At 38.6% G+C, this 24853-nt stretch overlaps 1 protein-coding gene across 9 annotated transcripts in view; it reads right to left on the bottom strand.

Moving 5' to 3' along the window:
• Window positions 1-24853, bottom strand: part of FRY (FRY microtubule binding protein) — a 251577-nt gene that overhangs the window by 41377 nt on the left and 185347 nt on the right. For all 9 annotated transcript variants that reach the window (XM_074568017.1, XM_074568023.1, XM_074568003.1 and 6 more), the window contains 13 exons: window positions 21126-21294; window positions 20297-20387; window positions 18781-18863; window positions 15427-15577; window positions 14659-14762; window positions 10292-10477; window positions 7913-8111; window positions 7157-7278; window positions 6212-6399; window positions 5259-5353; window positions 2976-3577; window positions 1169-1266; window positions 908-1078 (listed from right to left, as the gene is read on the bottom strand). In XM_074568017.1, coding sequence (XP_074424118.1) covers window positions 908-1078; window positions 1169-1266; window positions 2976-3577; window positions 5259-5353; window positions 6212-6399; window positions 7157-7278; window positions 7913-8111; window positions 10292-10477; window positions 14659-14762; window positions 15427-15577; window positions 18781-18863; window positions 20297-20387; window positions 21126-21294 — 2259 coding nt within the window. The remainder of the gene's footprint in view (window positions 1-907; window positions 1079-1168; window positions 1267-2975; window positions 3578-5258; window positions 5354-6211; window positions 6400-7156; window positions 7279-7912; window positions 8112-10291; window positions 10478-14658; window positions 14763-15426; window positions 15578-18780; window positions 18864-20296; window positions 20388-21125; window positions 21295-24853) is intronic.

The following is a 24853-nucleotide window of genomic DNA, read 5'->3' on the forward strand; positions in this document are numbered from 1 at the left end:
AGATCTGATATGATTGTTTATTTAGAGCCTCCATGTGCAAACAAGGTGAGAAATTGCAGCCTGAGGTAGCAGGGCCAAGTTTGCTCTGGAGTCTTGAGTGAGTGTGGGAGCACAGCTTGGCCTCTGAGGCTTTTGAAAATCTGTGGATAGCCAGTATCAGAGATGTCTGTGGAGTTTGTGTAGATCCTTTGGCAGAAGAGAGAGTGAATCTGCTCCAAAACACAAAGCTGCTCTAAAGAAGCTAGTAAATTTATGTAATGAATACAGAACTGCCTTCTCCTTCGATGAGAGGGTGAGAGGGGAGACTGAGGGCATCTCACTACTGTCCTGATACTCATCTGACACAGAAGGCAAAAGATCAAGCAACCTTAAGCTGAAGAGCAAAACTGAGCCTTGGATCCCCAGTAACAACACTGCATCAGCTCTATACTCCACACGCGAGAAATGTTAGGAGTAAGCAAGCACAGTGGAAAACCCGGGCAGCAAGATGATCCCATTCAGTGTTAGAGGAATGCATATGAATTTGTACCAAGAACCAGATCCTTAAATAGCAGATGATACCTTACTTATGCCGCTAAACTCCTCCTGGAATTAGTCCTTCTCTTATTTTCCTCAGTGGGATCTAAATAAATGCTGTCCAGTTTCTTTCTCAATGGAAAATGTGGCCGGCTGATGAGTGAAGCTGCTTTAAGATGTATCAGCCCTGCAGACCTTTGGTGGCTTTTGTTTTACTCTTCAAGATGGATTTCTTATAGTAATTCCCTTTCTTTTTGTTAATTTCTGCTTTTCACTCTTAATTATAAATAACAGCTACAGAGAACCCCCAGTAATCTGCAGGCAGACTTCAGCTCTTTGCGTAGTTAGGCAACAGAAGAGATAAAACAGTAAACAATCTTTGAAAACTTACCTCAGCCAAATACGTAACCATACTCAAAGTAATATCAGCAAATGCTTCATGAAGGTAACGGCAAACCACATTTACCCAGGTAGCACAGTCCCTTGTATAGCTGTGTGTTTTATAAAGGGTCATGACATGTGCAAGATTTGATAGCTTGGGGTTCTTCTCCTCCAAACAAACCTAATTAAATATAAATGTCAAAACACATCAAGAACAAGGCAACTGCATTTACAGGGTTTGAGGATGTACTAAACAGTAAATAACTGATACCTGAGCAATCCTTTCGGCTATATCTTTACAAAACTGGTTTGGGCTGTCAAAATGCTGAATTAAATGGGGCAGGAGACACAAAACATTCAGTGGAAAGCCTAGAACAGGAAAATACAAAACAAAATGTGTATTTTGGACAGCAAGAGCCACAGTGACCTTCAAGGTGGTGTTTCATGGGAGGTCATGGTTTTGATATTACATTAGCTGGAAACTCACAGACTGTCAAGTTGTTCATGCCGCTGACCATGCCACATTTGTCTTAAAGGGGCCTTAACTTGAAAATCCAGTATATAATTTAGGCAACAGTACTGTTGTAAAGCATGAGCCTATTTCTGCAAACACTACTGCACAAGCAGGTATTTACAGGATGAAATATTTCACAAAAGTATATATTTTATTCCTCTTAGAGAATATGTTTATCTTTTCCATTTAACAGGCTTATTGGCAGTCTTAACTGCTGGCATTTTCATTACTGCATCTAAAACACAGCTAGAACAATACTCAATTAGTGAGTATTGATAAATGAAAAACTGTTTTGGTTAGGCTGGCAGGCCTATACTGTTCAAGTTAATAATAGTAATGAATCAAAATTCTGATAGAACTGGTCAAATGAGACTACTCAAATGGTGTTTTGAAGCTAGAAGATGGATCCTGCGCCAACTGCCAGCCCCTGTCATTAGCTCAAGGGCTTCGTCTGGAGCTGGGATTCAGCTCTTCTGTACCAACTCATAGCTCAAGGTAACCAATGAACTAATTGGGAGCTGTAACAAAAGCTGCTCCAGTTCAGGTGGGAACTCAGAGCTCAGAAGTTAAGAAATTGTATCTGGACACAATCTGCTTTTTGAAAACAAAGAACCTGATCTATGAAAATACCTTGTTAACCGTTAATTCCCTCTCGTTCACAATTAAACAAGTTGCCCAAGCTAAGAGCGTAATTTCCCTCGGCTTCCTCTATACTCAGAGAAAAGAAAAAGATACCTGCAGACAGTACTGTCACAGCCCATGTGTGAATTGCTCAACCAAAGTCCGGAGCACAGGCACCACACAGGTGCTTAAGAGATGGGCAGGTTGTTTGTGACATTCATGCCCTTACTCTGTGTCTAAGCTTGTTATGACTTAGTTGTGAAGCCTGCACAATTGTCTCAATATCTGTGTTTCTGACTGAAACAGGGGAGTTCCATATTTATATGTTCCAGATACTTATCTGGAACAATACTGAAACTCTCTTCAAAAAATATAATAAAGAAGAGGTCACAACCTCCACTAAATAATTGGAAATTTCAAAATATTACTTTATTTCTTTATAACCCAGGCCTCTCTCCTTACTCACTAATGTGCTATTGTAGTTTATCTAAAAAGTGTACAAGAGTTTTTAATATTTGTATTTCTAGGAAAAATCCCATGAAGCACTAATGTAAAAATTGAATCATTTGCGATATTCTGAAAATAATTCAGTGGAAAACCAAGCCAAAATAGGTTCTAGAAATTTTCACTGTATCTCCTTACATATGTTTATTTTGTCAGCACTCAGAAACTTTATATGCTGCTAAGCATTAGAAATGAAATGTGAAATAATACATGACCACTTTCCTCCAAAACCTTATTGTGCAATAGATTAACTTTTCAGAACCATGTTATATTGCTATGAAATTTCCAAAAAGCCTACCCATCTCAAAGCAAAAAGACATTATGCTATGTTAAAAGAGAAAGGAAAAGTGCCATTTTTGGTTTTGTGCAGATAGCCTAATTCTGTCATCAAATCCCAAAGCAACAGAAACTGAAACAGAGGAAAGTATACTGGTTTTACCTATAGCTTGAGAGGAATCCACCATGGATATTCGAGACACTGGTGTCAACAAACTAAAAAGCTGTAGTGTGAGATCAGTGGTAGTAAGGGAGGTGAATCCTTTTAGGAGTAGCTGCTGAAGCCCTGAGAAGTCTGCCCACTTCAGCTGCCCTTGCAACTTCTCTAACTTCTCCCGGTTTTCAGCTTTATCTAGTGGCAAATGAGCCAGAAGTTTATTCAGTAACCGCAATGCCATTAGATACTCAAACTCAAAATCTGATTCCATCAAAGCCACCGCAACCCAGAAGATGGTGGCAAGTAGGTTGGTTGGATTGTTAATATGGGATGGGTCAGTGAGGCTGTCCTTTAGAGAAGATGAACTTCTGGTTTTAGAGGACAGGCCTTGTTGGGTGCACGCCTGAATTCTGTCTAGTGTGGCACTGCGTGGTGGGTCCGAGGACTTGTCCACATCTCCAAACTTCTTGGGTACAGAGAAGCTCCTCTGGTGCCTGCTTCGTTCCGCAGTGGCTGTGTTACTGCTTGCAGGATTCACGTTCAGCTGTCCTGTGCTCTTCCGGTTTGCAGTCAGTTTGGTGCTTGATGTTAAATCTGGCGAAGATGAACTGAACCCAAAATATATAACATACATTGCAATGTGTGAATGTACAAATGTACAGCTTGAACCTTGTACATATTGGATGCAAATTAAGTATTTATCAAACTGTAAATAAATATTTAAATAGGAAAAGTAAAAAGGCAGCCTATTGAAGCCTGTGGGGTTTTTTTGAGAAGTGCGCATAGACATGACTGAAGTGAAGTTCACATGGCACTGCACCAAACCAGAGCAGGGTAGCCTCCAGTCTACATAGGTAAGAACGACATGGGGACAGGAGATACAGAGCTGTGAAGTGACTTGTGGAACTGCCCATATAATGGGGCAGTGGTAGAACTGAAAACAATTTGGTCTTTCAAATGCCCTCATCAGCGGAGCAAACCCTGAACTTGGCACAGCTGGCAGGCAAAACGCACCATGGCTTACTGGCAAATGTGAGAACTGTGGGCAGAAAAAACAGCGTATCTTAAGCAGAACCACAAATACGCCCCATTATCCTCAAGAAACCTGTCATGTGTCTGCCTAGCTTCATGCTAGTACAGTCCTTGTTGTCATTGCACCCTGTATCCTAAGAGCTCTTCAAGATGGTTTACAGAAAGCAGAGGCATTTCAATTTCAGTGACTGACACCTCCTCATGGACTATCACGTGATGATTTAGACAATCCCTATCAATTATCTGTATGGGTGAACATGCTGTGTTGATACATGCAAGGGAAGTTTGTTCTGGAGAGCAGCTAATTCCTGACTCTCTGTTCCCACTCCTACCTCATAAACTATGAGTCCCTACTGTATATAATATCTGAAGAGGATCTTATGGATTCAGTAGCATCAGGGTAAAAAATATTGCATCGCACTGCTTTCTGGAGCGTTTCTTATTTTCTGCTCCGTCTTGCTCTTTCCTGAAATGTGCACTAAAGAAAGATAAATAGCTCTTCGTTTAGAAAATAGCTGTATTTTCCCACCTCTAGCCTGTCACAAGGCAATACTTGTGTTCTGTCATAGCAGTATAACACATAGCACCCTGCCGACTAGCTTCAGAAATGATAGTCCTTGGATTTTTGTTCTGCATGTAAAGAATGATAACTTACGGACATTTTTCAAAAACGTTCCCTATTCTGTTGTTGTTATTAGTAGTCAGATAGACATTAATCTCCCTCAGCACTGTCAACAGCTGTGTTACGGAAGGAGCCTGCAATTTCCGTCCATGTACAAAGGTCTACTTTAAGGCCAAGGGTTTCACAAACATGGTCTACGTGTTTGGCAAAATCCATGGGACAAAATTCTCTCGAGTTTTATTGAGGAGAACAGACCACGATCATTTACTTCTTGGGGAATACTTCATCTGAGAATGACAGGTTGTATGAAACTAATATCACAAAAAACTATGTTTCTTCCCAGATGTTTTCAAGTATATGGTACAAAGGTGCAAAAAATACAGGTTTTTTTAAAGGATGTTAAAGTAAGTTATAGCCAAGTGGCAGCAAGACAGAATTTACAATGCATTGTAAAGCTCCACTAGTTGCATCACCATTATTTCAGCTCTTGCAAAATTTGGCTGAGATGGGCTCTTAGTCTAGTTCTCTGAAGGTTACAAATGAGCTCAGTCTTATCAAAATTATTTTATGCTGTCAGACTGCAGAACTGCACACTTAATATCATGAGACATTGAAAAAAAAAGATAGTCTCCTACCGTGATAACACTGTCAAAAGATCACTGTTCTTCAAACAGTCAGACAGATTATCCACAGCAGCTTCCAAAGTAAGTAGTGCCTCCATTACATACCCCTATCAAGGCATGAGGTTAACCATTTCAACAAAGACGTTCAAAATAGCAAAACAGTGAACATTTAAAAATCTTCAGTTCATAAAAGGAATAAGCACCTACTGAAAACCTGCAATTTCTCCTGAAAAAAGAACAACATTCACATCAATGCCACTGCCCTGAACATTAAAATGTCACTATAAATGTGTTTTATTTTCCGCCTCAGAATGATCTACGTAGGCATGCAAGAAGGGCACATATCTCATCAGAGGACTGGTAATGGCATACAGAACCTCTGACTTGCAGGTCATTGATTTAAATTCTGCACAAGCAGTTGTGACAGAATATTACTGTCATCTTGTGGCAGTTTCATTACTTAAGTAAAATACGGAGATGATGCCAGGCTATTTCTTATTAAGAGCTAGTAGTTCTCTTAATTAAGTCTTGAATCTCACAATAAATAGTCTCTGATTGTAACATTTCAGTCTGTTTAGCTAAACCAAGTGAACATCATAGTTCACTAAGAGAGGACTGGATCAAATTAGGTCAGTGTAAGTTTTGTATTGTTATGGATGGTGTGGACTTCTTTATTCCAAAAGATGCTAATATTTGAGAAATGAGGTGGTGTCTACTTCACGTTGTCAGATTACATCAGCTGGTAGGATGATGGGTTCCTGAAGCACGAATTAATGATGCGAAAGGGGAAAAAAAGGCCATTACAAAGATTTCGAGTGACATTTACTAGATGTTTTCTAGTTGTTCTCTTTAGAGCTATGTAAGACTGTAACAGCCTGATGAAGGCTTTAATAAGGTACATTCAGTAAACTCAGAGGTATACATTAAGTCGACAGTACTAAGAAACATTATGTGCATATGCATACCTGAATCTCATCTCCATGCTCTCCAATAACTTCCACCAGTCTTGACAGGAGGTCAGACAATGCGTGTGCAGAAAGGGGCTGCTTTAGGGCCCTGAATATCTGGAAAGAGCGACCTGCGTAATGTCTTGAAGAGCTTGAAAGAGCTGTTTGTAAAGCAACTTCACTCAGATGCTGCTCCAAATGAAAACCTAAGCAAAAGAATAGTATATAAATTATATTTTTTTTAATGATAGGCTTTACTGTGGGTCATAAACAGGCTGAACCAGCTCTGTGGGGAGGTTATGCACTGTAGCGTATCCTGCAAGCCCTGTGAGAAATGGAGATGCAGAAATGTCTGTGTTTGGGAGAATTTCCCACTGTTTACATTTATTTCACACAGAATCTAAGAAAATAAACTGCAAAACCAAATTTCTGATTCTGCAAATGTTTGTCAGCAAAACCCTGAAATTCATCATCTGATTTAATATTTTTTACAATTCCTGGACAAACTTTCAAGCCATACGCTCTTCTTGCTGGCAGCAACACAGTAACTTCTGAACACTCCCAAACCTAAAGCAAGGTTGAATTAGGAGTCTTTCTGTTAGCTTCAGGAGGCTTTGGATAAGATCTTCAATATAAATACTGATGCTACATTCTGCTTTCATCTTGGAAGATATTTAATTAGGGACTGTGTTGGTTTTCAAAATACAATCAGCACACTTCCTAAGCTCTAAAAACATAACAAATTAAAACTAAATTTTCATTGCCAGGAGATATTTAACAAATTTAACACAGTTCAATCTAACACGATTTTTTAAAATAATTCCTTTAATATGTCATACATCCTTATTAAGACATATAATATGCTGTGCTTCTGCATAAGCAGGTCTACTAAGTCACAGGATAAACATTCAGTGTGACCTTGAAGGAATATTCTTTTAGTTATGAAAGGAAAAAATTTACTACCTGACTTGGAATCTTTAAAGACAGATACAACATGACGCAGAAAATTAGTAAGCTGTTCAGCACTCTTGGTGTTCTGATTTTTGGGTGTGATATCTTCATGGCACCAAAGTGGACCAAATGCCCTTAAAGAAATACATAACAAAGTGCAAAATTTCTTTGTGTTATTTGAAATAAATGTAATCAGTTAAAATGTATAAACTCTAAAGGCAATTAGGTATTTCCAGGGCCACAGCCTGGAAAACATGCAACTGAACAGAATTTTATGAGCAAAATACAAGTAAATAAATATTCCTACACAAAACTTCTCTTTTAAAATATAAATCATACCATTTAGAGAGCAGCATAAACAATTTCCTGCTTTTTAATTCAACATTGCACCTAGCATCTGCTGGCTGTAGTTGGTAGTTAATATCAGTTTCACTGCGGCCTTTCACTGTGCCCTGTACACTTCCTATCTAATATTACAAAAATAAAAACGTCTTCTACCATTAGTTCATTGTTGAACATAATACTATCAGTCAATTAAACATTTTATTCCTGTCGGACAAGACTTTTTTCTGTTGTTCTTGACACTGTAGTGCTTTTAAGTACCTACCTACTTCTGTAAGTATCAATAAAAGAGGAATGGGAGTCTGTAATTACTATAAAAGCTTGATCATTTTCCTTTGAGTCTTTTAAGTTGTTACAGGTAATTGTAGAGAAGACATGAAAGTATGTGTTTCAAGTACAAACGTATCCTCTGCCTATCTCCATTACCTGGTTGTCAGAAACTCAATTAATTTGTTTGCTTTCTCATCTGTTTCAGCAGCAGTGTCCATGTCCTCAACCTCTTGTGTAATCTGTGGGAGGTTTCCACTGCTACCTCCCAGACTGATACTGGAGGAGGTGGAGCTGGAGCTCAAGCCGGAGTCTGGCACTGGAGACGACTGGTATTCCCGCAGAAAGTCAAAGCCACCTGCCAGCCGAAAGGGAGGAGATAAAGATGGAATGCACTGTTGGGCCAGCGTTGCAGACGAAAGCATCTGCTACGCAGCTCTTTTCAGAGTCAGCGTCAGAAGCCTTCTACTGGGAAACAGGGGGAAAACCTGCAGAACACAACAACCCTCAAACTCCGACGGGTGCGAAAATGGTCTGTTTCTAAATCAAAACTCATAGAAACTCCGTTTCTAAACATGCAGAATCCAATATTAAATGAAAAATACCAAAGTCAAGGTGTTTTTTACTGCACCCTCAAACTCCGACGGGTGCGAAAATGGTCTGTTTCTAAATCAAAACTCATAGAAACTCCGTTTCTAAACATGCAGAATCCAATATTAAATGAAAAATACCAAAGTCAAGGTGTTTTTTACTGCACGAGGGCTACAGTACTTGAAAAATGAATGTTTTATGGCATTTTACAATCAGAACTATGTCTTTCTGTAAAGTGAATTTTGAAGTTGGCTAAGTGCACGCAATGTTCAGCTCTAGACTAGTCTGATGAGGGAAAAAAGCTCTGCAGGGTGAAATTTTGAGGACAATGATGTTGTCCTAATTTTACAATTGTAATGGAAACTGAGACACAAATGTTAAAGGCTTCTGTTCAACACCTTTAGTAACTGTAAACACTGTGCTACTCATACTAAATATTTTCAGCATTAAAGTTAAACATCCGAGTAAGAGTTTTGCTAGATCAAAAGCTTGCCACACAACTTCAGAGCTGGAATTAGAAACTAGACTAAGTTTTCTTCAGGTTAGACTGATAGTCATCTGAGGCTGTATCTACAACAGAAAAACTGGCCTTGCAAGAAGACTTGGAGCAGGAGGGGCCTCTCCACTGACAAAATCCATTTCAGGTAAGGATGCTCTTAATTTAGCTGCTTGACATTATGTGGAACGAACCTGAGCTGAAGTATTTTCAATTAGGATTCTTTGCTATAGCTACTCACCCACACTCTCACTCTTTATATTAGCTGATAAAAAAAGAATTCAAATACAAAGTTTTGATAACTTCCTGGACTTAAGAGGCCCAGACACAGGGTACCAATTATGATTTTTTGAGACAGGAAAAGTTTTTCATTTTGGCAGAAAAGCTGTAATATAATTTTAATGTAACAATTTCATTCTGTATTTAATAATTCATGTATATGCACTGGCAAAGAGTTCTACACAGCTCAATATGGGAAATTCATGTGTGAGGTAATTCTTGTACAGACTTTATTCAGAACAAAATCTAAAAAGGCCAAATTAATTCATTGATCTGAAATACAAATCCCTTCTTCTCATTACTTTAAAATATTTTTTTGTATCTCATAAAAAATAATAATCATTGATCAAGTAATATTCTTTATAAAGCCAAACTGTTTATTATTTTTGGTTATATTCCTAAGGAACCACAGAAATGCCTCTCATTTGATTATCTCACCTTTTCATTTCTAACTGTATACAGTGAAGTTCCTCACCCTCTCCTAGACAACTAATCCTACCTCCACAACTCTACACTGGGATTCCTTCAAATCTCCACAGTATGCTTGCTTTTAGTATTACATGAAAACAGGAAATCTACCTATGTGCTTTCTACAAACTGTTCCCAACCAACCCCTTAAAAACAGGTAAATTGCCAAAAGTTAGCAGAACACCCATTTCAGCAGAGGTCTGAAGTAAGCCTCCTAATGCAGAAACAGATTCCAGGGCAGAAATGAAGTGTATCTGCAATATAAAGGAGGATGTATATCATGTGAAATTTAACTTAATAATGGAAAATCTGAGCTGCATATTCTTGCTGCTCTTCCTGTGTTGGAATTATTTATTCATTTCTTTTGAAGGTTGAGAAGTAATTGCCCTCATTTAAAGCAGTCCTAGCTCCCTGAGAGGGAAGTTAGGAAGTTATTAGTCATATTAATGTTTAAAATACTACATTATATATTTTGTGTTACATCAGATAGCTTTCTCAATATCATGGAAAGTTATCTAATAATAATTTGGGTGCATCTCTAGGGTAGTTCACATGGAATTAATATTAATGGGAACTGTTCATACTTGCCACTTTACCATTTTAATTTATCAAAACTGTTATATTTTAGGAAAGTAACCCTGACATCCCACTTTCAAAAACCTCACAGTACAATGCAATGTTTTTTTCTTCTTTTGCTTTATTACCTGTATAAAGATATTCAGGTAAGTATGCTGGTTGTACTGTCAGTGTCTTGGTCTCATTCATCTCTCTGGTCTGCAGAAGCACTGATGCAATGGCTTGATAGTTGCTATTGCAAGATAATGCAATCAAAAGGTGAAGCAGTAACTTTTTGCTGTGTTCAAAGACCTCAGGGCGGTAATGGTCAAGACCTAAAAGAAAAGGTTACAGCAATCACTGAATATGAAGTAATAATAAACAAGTTCACATTCCAGAAATAGCAAAAATTCCAAGGCAGTTCATGGCAACAGTGCAAACAAACAAAAGATGCAGTATTTCCGGACACAGTTACTAGTTACAGTTACTTCAAATCATAGAATGGCTTAGGCTGATGTATGTGTATATTTAGTTTCCAGGCTGAGGTCCCATATAGGAGGTACAAAACAATGTGGTTGATGTATGTGTATATTTAGTTTCCAGACTGAGGTCCCATATAGGGGGTACCTCCAATGTACTGTGTGGCAACACAACTTTATGCATTCTGTCTCACTGCAGTGTTAATTTGACAGGGCTGGAAAACCTCTATAAAGACGAGAAATTCTTGGTGGTGGTTGTAATTACATTGCACTAGCTAAGGGCTAGCACTGAAAGACCCTGATCTGGTTAGCATTACTACCGTTTGTAAGATTTTAACACAACCGGCAAAAATCACAAATTACAAATATAAAGGAAATAGATGTTTGTAAAATTAACTGCACTCTGTGGTACAATCTCTTTTCAATTCTCTTTCAGTATCTTCTAGGATATTTACAAATACTTTCTGAAAAATTCAATTGTTTTCTTCTTCAACTCCTCTCTTCTCAGGATATATTCCTCTTTAAAAAGTAGCTCTGTCTTTACTCTTAAGTGGCAGCAGCCAACAGGTCTTTCAAGTCAGGTGTTTTCTAATATACTCCAGTCACACTGGTTCTCGTCTGGCCTGCAAAAATTAAGCTGCTCATACTGCCACAGTCTGAGCAACGTATTTGTCTCCTACGGGCAAGTCTTTGGAAGTCCTGCGATTCTTGGTCTTACTCATCTGCCCATAGCCTCTTCCGAAAGAGCCACATCCAACCTGCCCAGCTCTTTTTCAGCTTCTTCAGGTTTCTGCTCCTATTCTACTTTCTCCATTTCTTTCCACCTGCCAGGAGGTAATGCACCCATTCTACCCTTTTCTAACATACACTGGAAAGGACATAAAAAGTTCTTTTAGTTTAAAAGTAAATTCTATATTGGCAGCACTTGTGACTGAAATCCTGTTAAACCCTAGGGCTGTATGGAAGTATTGACATAGATACATTAACTATGAAGTGAGAAGGACAGTTCAGTCTTTGTGCTTGTCTAGTGCTGGGCCCTTCTTTAACTTGGAAGAGTTCCCAAGAGGTTAAACTTCTGTGATGTGGACACATTTCTGCGGGAAGGGAGCCTAGCTGCTCAAATCATTTCACACTGGTAGCAAAAGGGGTTTTAAACAGCAGTTATTTTCATGCACTACTGAGACAGACAGGTTCACACCAGTAGTCTGCCTCTCTACTTCACTATCGGTACTACAAACCCTCCAATAGCCTAATAAACACACATATTGCAAAACTCTTTCATTTTAGTATTTTCTCACTCCTTCCAATAAATGGAAGGATACAGGCTCTCCAGCTACCCACCATACTAGTTTCCAGTTTCTTTTTCAGTCAGATGCATTTGCTTGCTCGCATTCCAACAGGACAGAAATATTCCAGCAGGCCAAGTGCAGGGTCCTGCACCTGGGTCAGGGAAACTCCTGGTATCAATACAGGCTGGGGGATGAAGGGCTGAGAAGGACTTTGGGGTACTGGTAAATGAAAAGTGGGACATGAGCTGACAATGTGTGCTCACAGCCCAGAAGGCCAACTGTATCCTGGGCGGCATTAAAAGGAGCGTGGCCAGTAGGTCAGGGGAGGTGATTCTGCCCCTCTACTCTGCTCTGGTGAGACCCCACCTGGAATACTGTGTCCAGCTCTGGAGTCCTCAGCACAGGAAAGACATGGAGCTGTTGGATCGAGTCCAGAGGAGGGTCACAAAAATGGTTAGAGGGATCGCGTACCTCTCCTATGAGAACAGGCTGAGAGAGCTGGGGTTGTTCAGCCTGGAGAAGAGAAGACTCCAGGAAGACCTTATTGCGGCCTTTCAGTACTTAAAGGGGGCCTACAGGAAAGATGGGGATAAATTTTAGCAGGGCCTGTTGCAACAGGACAAGGGGTAATGGTTTTAAACTAAAAGAAGGTAGATTTAGACTAAATATAAAGAAGAATTTTTTTACAATGAGGGTGGTGAAACACTGTCACAGGTTGCCCAGAGAGGTGGGAGATGCCCCATCCCTGGACACATTCAAGGTCAGGTTGGACAAGGCTGTGAGCAACCTGATCTAGTGAAAGATGTCCTGGCTCATTGCAGGGGAGGTCGGACTAGACGACCTTGAAAGGTCCTTTCCAACCCAAACTATTCTATGATTCTATGATTCTATTTCATTTTCAGTGACACTCATACTTTCAGCTAACACGTGTAGCGTAACTTCTTTACACCATCACAACACAGCTTTACTACAAAATATTGAAAAATCTTCCACAGGAGGTATAACAACTCTAGAGAAACTGAACTTGAAGCCGGGAGGCTGTGATCTCATTTTAGTCACCACTAAACAGTTACATTTAGTTACCTGTTACATTTAGCTTTAATTTCACATTTGAGAATTGAGAGTTCTTAGCCAAGGGACTGTCTCAAATGGTACTAATAAATTTATCTTTATTTCTTATGAAATAATGTAATGTTGAAACATTATTGCATGAAAAATCAGTAAAGATAATTTTATAATGGATTACTAATATCATAACTCTGTTTCTGCAACTGTTTATCTGCATGGCTCCCTGATGGCTCTCTAAAGCTGTCTTAAACTGAAGTGGCCATGCTGCTGCATACTGCTCCTGTGTTAAGGTGTTCATTTATTCTTCTGAGAATTTCTAACTGTAAGCACCAGTTTTCTCACACTTGTTGCAAATCATACTAAAGATGTTGTTTGATCAGTTGATGGCTATTGATTTGATTCATACACTTATCCAGTTTTCTTTCAGCTCCCTCTTACACTTAGAAAGTTCACAGCAATATAAAAAAAGAAGTAAAAAAACATTATGGACAGCCATAGAATAGATTCAACTTTTAAGTGAAGAATATATATAAGTGAAATGCATTAAAACTGACCCTGGAAGCCCCATCCAACATGGTCCTGGCTATTATTCTTGTGTTTCATTAGAATTTTGCTGAAATCAATGTACTAATACACAAAACCTGCGTATTTGATGAGCGCGCATTTTCCAAAAAAACTTATTTCCAAAAAATTTCAAACAGAACAATTGGTAACAGAATAGCAGAAAAGAAGAACAAGGTATCTTCTTCAACTATATACCAAAGTGTATCACATATATTCTACCACCGTGCTGTAACATCCCAAATTAATCTTTTTTGCCCGCTGAACAACAGACTCTTCCCAGATTGCCAGTGAACAGACTTAGTGGTAACTATGGCAACTGAATGAGAAATGGACTGCGATCTCCAGTTATAATAAATTTATTTCACAAGTGTCTCTGTGTTTATTTGTGAAAACTAGCATTTATCAACCATGAAAGTTAGGGAATAGCCTTATAATGCTAAATACTCTTGTGTGCTAAAAAATTAGGCCACTCGCTTTTCATAATGTTAAGTGGCAGGGTAAAGAAGGTATCACTCTGCAGTTGACCTGTGTTACAGTAAAAAACTGACACAGCAGTGGGGAAAAAGCAGCACCTCTCTGCTCTGGTATATTAAGGGAAGACACTGATGATAAAGCATTCTATTAGCAGTGAAATTAATGAAGACTGCTTTCCCGTGGCCTGTGTCCTACCTTCACTACCTCTGTAGTACAGTAATCTCGGCTCTCTTACATATTTTTGCACAAGAAAGAGACAGCACTGGTGTGTGTAGTCCAGGCCTAAGGCATGTGCTGAGTGCCTAGCTGCCCATCACAAATCAGACTGTACAAAGGCAGAGTTTTGCCTGCCTTTCTTGCAGCAGGGGCCTATGGGTTTTTTAGAGATATTTTAGGAAGTCAGTCATCTTCAAATTTCTACCCACCTCTCAAATTTGGGTGAAATTTGCCAAAATATTCAAAAGTTTCAAAGTTTTGAGACTAATTCACAGACTGTAATTGCTCCAGTTTTGTTTTTTGCCTTTTTTTTTTAGGAAATCAAAATTAAAAACATATAAGAAACATAACTCTACAGTTTCATCAAAACTAAACTACAAGGACAGCAGTACCTTTATACTTTATTTCTTTTTCTGTTGGTCTTACCTAAAAAGAGAGCATGTAGCAATAAAGGGAGGTGAAGAGCCCAATCTTCTCTCACGCTGTGATCCACTACCATCTCAGTCATGAAGATGACAGCAATATTGCACCTGGAAATCAAATCACAATATCAATTTGAAACCTCTTGGAAATGGGAAAAGAGTAACATGATGGCTATTTCTGAAGAAATAAACAATCTCTACATTTTCAGATTTGTAGCATTTCTTCTGAATATGATTAATGCTGAAGCACCTTAGTTACAGTATTAAGCAGGTAAGTACCCATTAGTGAAAAGAACGCTATTTCTGTCAATACAAATTATGTAAAAGTGGAATTTCAGAATATGCATAGCCTACTTAGAATAAAAGATCAACAGGGAAAAGCGCTATGACTAACAGCCAAAGAGGCTTGGGAAAGAGAAATTTTCCTTTTCTTTTTTGGTTGTTTCTTCAGTCTCATTCTTATCAAAAAGTGATGTCCTACACTGTAAATAGGCTTTCCGGTAGCAATCTGGTAGAATCTCAAGCCTTCATTGCATGTTGATTTTAGCACTGGAAATCAGCAGAAATTGAAGGTATGATTTTCCACTTGTTCATCTGCAATGATGTGGGTCAAGTAAGTTATTTGCACCACTTTCTGTCTTCTCTCAGCAGCACAGCTTTGTTAATCTCTCCTGCATTTTGTTCTGAGTGGTGGGACAGTTGGATTGGTGTTGGTCAACCAGTGAGAGGAAGTGTCTCACTGTTTGAAATGTCAGAATGAGAAACTGCTCACCTATGAAGGGGTCCCCGGGGTGTGATGGTTTCTGGGAGGTAGTCCACAAGTGGTGCCCAACATCCTCCATTGTAAGGCATGGGCAGGGGATGCGGTTGTTTGGTTTCAACAATATTCAATAACCAGCTTGTATATGGAGAAACAGGATCATCTACATGGAAAAGCATTAAAACACAGTGCATAAAACCCAAGTCTGGTTATCCATTTGGGGGAAATAATAAAATAGAGTTTATGCTAACTTATCAGCTCAGCTGTTTGGAATAATGTGATAAGATGACATGAGGTTTGCAAATTCCTGTGTTCAATAACAAGTGATGCATTTTTAATCCCTCTTTCACGCTGCTGGAAATTAAACAGGTTCCAGGCAGACAGCACTGAATGGTAGGCGCTGCGGCTGAATCCCTGCTGTCACTTAGTAGCTTTGGATCCAGATCACAAAGCACCAAGCAACAGAATTTCTCTCAAAAAACGCGACAAAAGTTCAGCCAACGAAGCTGCTTTCGGAAGCCATCTGCTGCAAGGAGCCGCGTACCAGTGACACATTCTGGCAACTCCTCACCAGTGCCCTGCTGAGTGATGCTACAAAGGCAGAAGTTAAATGTCCTGAATTAGGAAAGAGGCATAAGGGATACAAAAAACATCTTCAGGGTAATTTTCCTTCAACAGGGATGAATTATCTCTTGGATTTCTCAAAGATGCATTTAACTTTGCTTCAGTGTGACAGCTGCTGTATGTTAATAAGCAACAGGGTTTTTTCTTCCACTTGTTCATCTGCAATGATGTGGGTCAAGTAAGTTATTTGCGCCACTTTCTGTCTTCTCTCAGCAGCACAGCTTTGTTTATCTCTCCTGCATTTTGTTCCCTCTCATTCTTCTCAGTTTTCCCATTAGTCAGTTTTTATTTCTCAGGTCTGGCAGTCTGCAGTACGCTGCCATGGGAAGTATCCTTGCCTGGTCTGCTCTTGACATATATCCAAATGTTTCCCTTTGTGAATTTTTAATAAGAGCATTATTTTTTGCCCTGTTTTTTTTTTTTTTTTTTTTTTGTTACACTTTTAAGTAGGTTTGAAACTCTCAGCACTCTCAGCACTTTCCTTTTTTTAACAGCATGTGTCTGATGTTTGCCAGCTTTGCCACGGGAAACAAAACTGTTTTGATGCCTACAAAAGTATCAGAGCTAGCGTTTTCTAATGCACATTACTTCTTGGTTTTGACAAAAAGTCTTCAGGTTTCCAGGTCCTCCTGAAAGGAGGCCCTCAATGCAGTAGCTGCTCTTCCAATTATTACTAAAATGCCAACTTTACCATACCCATTCTTCAGTGTTAGTCTTCCAAGGAACATTTTAGATCTTTTATCATTTAGACCTCTACTTATTTCTCTCATCCTCTGGAGGATGATTTATTAGTTACAGGTAAAGAAGAACAAACCAACCTAATAATATAGCAAAGTAAAGAATTTTCACATATTCACCTTCTAAGCATTAACCAGGTAATGTTTGCCAGATGCTTTTCATATAAAAAGCACTGCACAATCCCTGATTATTACTACCAATTTAAGTGTTTCACATAAAACTGCTTCATGAAGTCCAAACTAAGACCTAGCTCCTCACTCATGTTTTCAGAGGTTTATGTGCAGACTGAGAAAAAAAAGAAGCACTTTGCACCTCAACATACAATCTTTGCCTGAACAAAAGAGCTTCTGTGCTGCACAGTTGTGTTTCCTATTTACATCCTCAGCAACACACGTATGCTCAAGTAGACTGGAGAGAAGAGAGAAGCCATACCACCAACTGGTTTGCAGCCTGGGCTGCCTGCCAGAGGGAATAAGTTGCACTTGCTTAATGGAGGTTGCATTATTTATCTTGTAGAATGAGAAATGGTGTAAGAATTACTCTTTCTTTTCAGAGCTCTATATAAATGTCAGTAGCTAAGTAAAATGTATTTTATTTTACATCTAGGTATTTGTATATTTGTGGAAGGAAATCCTGTGAGAAGCAAACCTTGCATAAACATTCACAGTACTATAAGGCTTGCAGGTACAAGCAGGAAAAAACACTTGGGCACTGGCTTGAGGAGACATTCCAAAAGAGCAAAGAAAATTTCAGTGTTTTTTAACCTTTTATTACTCTAAGCTCTTGTCAAAACCAGCTACTTGTGAAGAATGTTCTGATAAAATAAACATTGTTCTGTTTTGAAAGATTGTTCATGCAGAACAAATTACTGCTGGTGCTCCAATTAACATCTGCTGAAGAATTTTTAGTAGCTGCAGCACTAGAAAGCCATAAGAAAAACAAGACAAGTGTGCTAAAACCCACTGAATTCAATATGTTGCACATTTTTTGTGTTTTTAAATACTGTAGTATGTACATACAAAATATTTTGTAAATACTTGTATGCATGTGTATTTGTAAATATTTGTAAATATGTGTATTCATAAATATTTTTAAATATTGTGCTTCATAGTTATGAAAAATAGTTGTTGATATACATTAAATTATCCTATCGTATTGGTATTCAACAATTTTCCATGTTTTGCAAATGAGTATTACTGTCCCAAAAATGGTGTCTGTAGCACCAAGACAAGACACTATTGTGTCTATATTATTTGACCTGGCTTTATGAAGCCAGAGATGAAAGTCAATAAAAAGGTCTTGCCTTTTTTACATTCAGTTAGGGCCTAACCGAAATCCGTAGATCGGCTTCCTTACAATTCACTCCAGAAATGAAGTCAAACCATCCAACTCCTAAAATTTACACTGTCATTCAACAGTTGACAGGAATACCTTGGTTTTCATTGGAACCTCTGCTGAGCATCAAGTGTCCATTTAACACAAACACATAAAGAACAACAAGTGTGCTCAGGAGCCCTGTCTCTCCCCTCTAACGCAGGTTTGCACAGTGCAGCCAGAAACTGGTTGCAGACAGCAGAGAAAATCTAAAGAGGAGATAAGACCTCATTTTTGGAAACTCCTGAATTTCTTCTTCATGCTTGTATAACAGCACTTGATTTGGAGGGAAATACTGGTGAAGGGCACAATTCAAAGTACTCGCTGTAATGGTCTTGGAAGTCTTTTGCCTTGCCATGTATGAGAGGTTCAAGGTGTTACTGTCTGGAGGATTCTCTGAGCTGCCTTCCGTGAATTTCTCTGGCCTTTAATTAGGTTTGACTGAGCATAGGTTAAACAAAGGAAATGAATTAAATGAGGTATGAAGGTAAAATAAGGACACTCATGGTATGGTGATGCTACATTACTGTTTATATAGAATTTAAATGAAGAGCCTCTGCCAGTCATAAGACTGTTTTCCTCTCCCACAAAAATATTAGAAATTTCATCATATTGAAGAATAGAACTTACTTTTGTCATCATCATAAGATCCTCCGGAGCTATTGCTGTACCTTGATTCTAGTCGGGTATGTGCTCTGATTACATTACCGAACCTTCAAATACAAGAAAAATCTTCATTAAAAACACAGACTGACATTAAACATCTGGACTATATGCTTACTCTACAAAAAAGGCATTTCCTTAAGCATGCACTTTTATTCGGCAGTAGACAGCAATGTGAACATAATGATGTTTCTTTCCACAAAAGAAGATTTTTGCAGCCTGTTTCTGAGAAGTTCTAACAGTGTGCTCCTGTGTCACAAGCTTTTAAAATTTAGCAGAGGGAAAATTCTCATGCTGCAAACGTGTGATTTTCTAGAAGCAAGAAACTGTGCTAAGGCTGAACTGAGATATAAACTGTTCACAGCTAGTATTTTGTCACAGCCAGTATTTTGTCATAGCCCATGTTCATGGGTAAAATTCTGGCAACCTGCTAAAGCAGTAACTGACTGAATAGTCCAAAGTCAAGCCCGCTCATGTATCAAGCAGCAAAAGCTGCATCAGATCACCCTTCAATAGGAAAATGCAGCAACTGCCAGAGCGGATCTAGCAGAGGAGTTAAGGGATATGAAAGCCAGAACAGAGCTGTCCTCAAATCTGCCACAGATCCACGATAAGCTAACTTTTACTGCCGATCTCCTTTGCTTCCTCCACCTCCTTGTGTTGTCAGCGTCAACAATTTCTGCAAAGTTTGCTCACGTAACTGTCTCTGTACCTCTAAGCCCTGAACCTAGGGAAGGTGGGTTAAACTACTTAAGTGATACTAGTGACTATCGGGAACAACAGACTAACGTAATACTAATACACTTACTAATCAATGACATTAGAATTCATTCTAAGTTCCCTTACAAAAATAAGAGGGTTTCAATGAGAGAAGAAATATATATCTGTCTGTGCTTGAGGATCTGGTGGCCCTTTAAGCTTTGCATTTATTCATTCATCATTTGTCAGTATGTTCCATAAGTAGCAAAAGATTAAATTGAATATACGATTTCTAAGCAAAATATATAGGTTTCCTCTGTAAGACATTTTATCCAGACAAAGGAGGTGTCCTTGCAATCATGGATGCAAATCTGCATACTAAATTTTACTAACTGTCCATGAAATCAAAAGTTGTGATCAAACCTGATTTTTCATAAAGATTTTAGTAGTTACTATTTGGTACACGTTCTTGATTTTCTTTCTCCTTTGTGGATAATTCCCACAAACCCTGATCTACTTAGCACAATTCATTCAATGTAGGTTTAATCGATGTTCCTCTGCAATGTATTATTAACCAACAGTCAGGAACTATAATCATGTGAATAGCTTTTTTAATAAATTTTTACACATGCTCATTTTAAAATGGCCTTTCTGAGATAACGCCACCAAGGATCAGTCTGAGCATCAGAGTTCCTTACAAAACAATGCAGAACTTTGCCCAACATGTCACCCTTATCTTAGGAAAACACGTATGTTTTGGAGAAAAAAACAGCAAACCACAAACCTTTCATCAGTCTCTTTCACCATTCTGTTCTCCTCTACATCAGGAAAACTATCTTGGCCAGCTACAACAGTGTTACTGCTAGAGGTCGTTCCTGTATGAGAGATGTCAATAAGAACACCTGTTACATGCAGCAGACAGTATCTGCAAAGGAGTAAAAGCCCATAGCTTAAATTTTTTTAGCAGCCACAGTCAAAGGGATCATCCTGCAAGTACAAGCGCATATGAATGAACACTGCTACCTGTACAAACCAGGACCTGCTTGAATAGCTGAGTGGTGTAAAGTTTACGTGATGATGCTCTTCCCCTCCTTGAACTAAGCTCATTCTCAGGTGATGTAACCTATTGTTTTTCAAGAATTTGGTAAAACATTGACAAAATCAAATTGGGGGTTGGTGTCTCTTAAGTATCTTTGACTACCACAGCTTGGAAATAGCATTAGGCCTTTGAAAACAGAATTCCACACAGTTGAGGCTCTCAGTTTTCAGGAAACTGCTGCCTTTGTCTGTCTTGCTGTGATCACAGCACTGATGATGACTTCTTTTTCCGAGAAACTAGTGGTAGAAGAACCACCTCATATGAGTTCTGAACAGCAGCAAACATTGGTAATATCCTAATAAAATAGCTGAGTGAATTAAGCGTCTGTTTACAAACCATATACGACATTAAGAATCCAAAAGAACTGTAATTGAGGTGTGCAAAAAGGTCTTGAAACTTGCACTTTATATATACACAGATCTGAATGGGTGCAAAAGTAAGAGATTGTTTTTTCAAAGAGATGAAGACTCAAAAGAGCAGTAAGGCATAACTGAAAAGCGTATGTAGGTCATACCAGAAGCTGCAGCTGAGGCTTTGTTACTGGCAGCAAAACGGTAAAATGGAGGATTATCACAGTGCTGGACTATTGGGTTCACTGGGTCGGTTTGCTGCAGCTCAAAAAGAAGTTCTTCCATTGTCTGAATAGTGTTGTTGCGACATAGATATATTGCAACCTTTTTTATCTAGAGAAGAAAATAACAGTTGTTAAACTCTGAATTTCCAAAGTGAATTTCCAAAGAAATCAATACATGTTACACTGCAGTATTGAAAAGACCCAGAATGCAAATGTTACTCCTGGACAGACACCACAACCATACAACTGTATCCATCTTGTTCATACAAAAATAAAACCGCTCACTTTGATATCAAGGTCATTTCCCCAGCAGAGTGAACCTGTGATCTAATCACCCCAAAGCTTTTGCTTACCACCTATAAATGAGCTGTTTATATATATAACTGTATAACATACACATGTACAAAACTCACCTAATTTTGTACCTATCATTTAAGGATATCAGCATTATAGTTTGAATATGTGATTTCCATTGAAGATGAGTCTTATTCTCCTGAATGGAGCAAACCTCATCTAGAAAGCTAGATCCACCCACAACTTCATGCCTGTATTTCCACATATCGTTGATGTGAAAGAGGCCACAAAGAATAAGCCGGGCTCTGTAGTAACTACTTTTATCTGTCATCAAAGTAATAGCACAAGGAATAAAGGCAGAGAAATCATGTACACAGACGTCATGCATCCTGATTTGAAAAATCTGAGAGTATCATTTATAGAAATTCTGGGAATTTCTATAAAACTTTTAACAAGACCTTAAACCTTATTGTATGCACCACAGCAATGAGGACTGTTGAGATAGGGAGATCAAATTTCTAAAAATTTCACAGGGACTTTCCAGATACAAATGCACCTCCTTTCTGAGGCTCATTTCTGTTTGGGCTCACAGCGCCACTTCCAGCTTCTTTCACCCCTGAAGAGGTCACCTTCCTTACACTAAATCTTTGCTGAAGAGGTTTCTGAACTGTAAATATTCTAAGAAATCTTTCAATACATATGTGAAAAAAAGGATAGCTCAGCAATTTGCACTGGCACACTGGTTAAAAATGCTTAAAGGAAACGTAAGTATAAGAGACAAAGCAATGAATTTAGCTGATTGAAAAAAAAATGTAAAAAATGTAAAAAATGTAAGTGAGGCATACTTTTGGCTTGGACCCACACAGGCAGAACAGATGGCTGAAGGCATGAAGCAGCTGGTGACTGCCTTGGGGCACAGAGGGCTCCAAAAGGAGACGGGTAAACTGGCAATCTTGCAACCACATGGTCTTTTGAGCCCAGGTGAGCTGGAACAGTGCTGATAAACAGTTCGAATTATCTTTATTTGCTAATGCGTATGTGTAATCTACATGATAACGGAAGATACATGTTTGTGTTATCAGCAGTCTTGTGTAAGCAGAGTTAGGTATGATTTCTTATCTGTAAACTCCAGGGCACTATCAAAACACTGAGCAGATGCCTGTGATAAACACGGTGTGTTTTCCTACTCCAGACAAAGCTACCAATTAAGGGGTGACTCATAAGCACAGTCAGGCTTCCTACAGAAGCTGAAAACTTTTTCAGATTTTGCAAAATGTGAGAATCACACTTTAAACTCAACATTATAAAACACAGACTAACAATAGTGGCAGAAAACATAGGAACCTTGTCAGCTGCTGCCACCAATGAAGACCTAATTGTCTTGTTAACAGCCACTGGAAGCCTGGGAGGGAGAGCAGAATAGTCCCACAGGCAAAACAGAAGATGCTGAGCAGATGAAGCTGGAGATGCCATAACAGACTGCTGTCTTTGTGGAGTAAGAGGACTGTTATTGTCCTGGAGGAGGACAGGACTGTCAGAGCCAAAGTTTCTCGGCAAGGAGGTTTGGAAAGAATATGAAGAAAGAAGGAGAAGTGCTATGGGGTAGTAAGGAGGTTTGAGGCAGGCTGCTCAGAGCTGTGGGGTGGCAACAGTGTTGGAAAAAGGATGTGTTGAAAACTCTGTGTTGGCAAGTATCTGCACGGGGGTGGGTGAGTTATGTGAGGGGCTCCTAGGCAAGAGGCAGCAGGGTTATTAGGCGTTTCCAACCAGGCTACAGATTTAGGGGTGAGGATATATACTCAGCACAGCACACTCCTTCCTTTTATAAAACTGTCCCTATTCCTTTTTTAAATGGTCAGAAATACAACAGCCCTCATTTTGTCTCTTATCTCATTGATTTCTGCTTGTTCTCTGACAACGTAGTTCCTCCTGATGGAGGCCACCTGATCCCAAGTCTGTCATAGATTGTCTGGGTCTGATTCCAAGCCTGTTATCGATTGTAGGATCAGTCAGGTTGGAAAGGACCTGGGAGGTCTCTCATCTAACCTCCTGCTCAAAGCACGGTCAACACATAATGGAGAACTTCTGTCACAATTGACGGAAAGATCTTCATTATCCTCAAGATATTTGGGACCAATCCCTTTGTCTTCTTCTCATATAAACCTTCAGCTTGTTCTTATAGCAACTCCACTTTCAAATCTTTCCTTTTTTGATTAGCTAGGCAACACTGACCTGGCATATATATGCACTGATTTGATAATACACAACAGTAAACCTACAAAGAAAAGGAAACCAACAGGATGTCTATGGTACAGTAACAACATATTGAAAATTTTTATGGTCTTCGACGTTTCTTTTGTTCTATTATGCTTAGCAGTCATCATGAACACTTTAGGAAAAGTGTTATTTCAGCAACTATAAATGAAGTATGTTTGTGAGGTTTTTAGATAAGTCTTATTCACATTAATATTAATTTCAAATTTGTTTCATGGAAATGAATGGAAAGAGACTAACTAATAAAACAGCATATTGTAATTGTGCTGGAAAATTTACTAAATTTAGATTCTGTTTCGCCCAGCAACTGAGCAATAAGGAACATGGGAATGAGACTATCTTGCTTTTCTCAGACAGCCCTGATTTTCTTTAAACTTGAATAATAACAATATCCTGCACAGTTTGACTTGCACATTGCAGGAACAGTTACATAATTCATGAGAGCCAGGCAAAGGCAAAAGTTGATATGTTAAAGAGCTTGTAAAGGTTAGCTATCTTGTGTTGCTTGAGATGTCCCACAGAAAGACTTAGCCTGCTAAAGGAGAATAGAATGTAGTACTTTCTTAAAACTACATGCTTTTCTGAAGGAACACCTAAATTTTTACAACAAACAAACCAATAAGATCATAGCATGTTATGTTGCATTCATGATATAACATCCATTGTTTAAAGCTTTCAAAATTTAACTAACAAACAGCTTTGTAAACAAATTGATTACTGAGAAAAATTATTAGTATTTTTACTTCTCTTAATTTTTCATGCAAGTTATTTAACCTCTGAACAGTCATTTTTGTCTTTTAAATAAAATTTTATATCTATATATGAACCCATATATTTTTGTACAATTCTGACATGACAAAATGTTTCTAATATGTTTTCTCATTCATTCTGGTAATTTATAGCCAGTCCGTGTTACTGGCCTTTTACACAGACATACAAAGCTGCTTTTTTGTTTGAAAGTAGTCCACCTCTTTCTTGAAATGAGGTGTGCTCCACTGGTGGAGACTGAGATTCTCATTACTCAATTCCTTTCTTGACTTTCAGTTTCTTGGCTCATTTATTCTTGCCATTTAATTTTGTACAGTGTGATAGAGAATATG

This window comes from Larus michahellis, chromosome 1 (assembly GCF_964199755.1).
Source record: "Larus michahellis chromosome 1, bLarMic1.1, whole genome shotgun sequence".
In the NCBI taxonomy this organism is placed as follows: Eukaryota; Metazoa; Chordata; class Aves; order Charadriiformes; family Laridae; genus Larus; species Larus michahellis.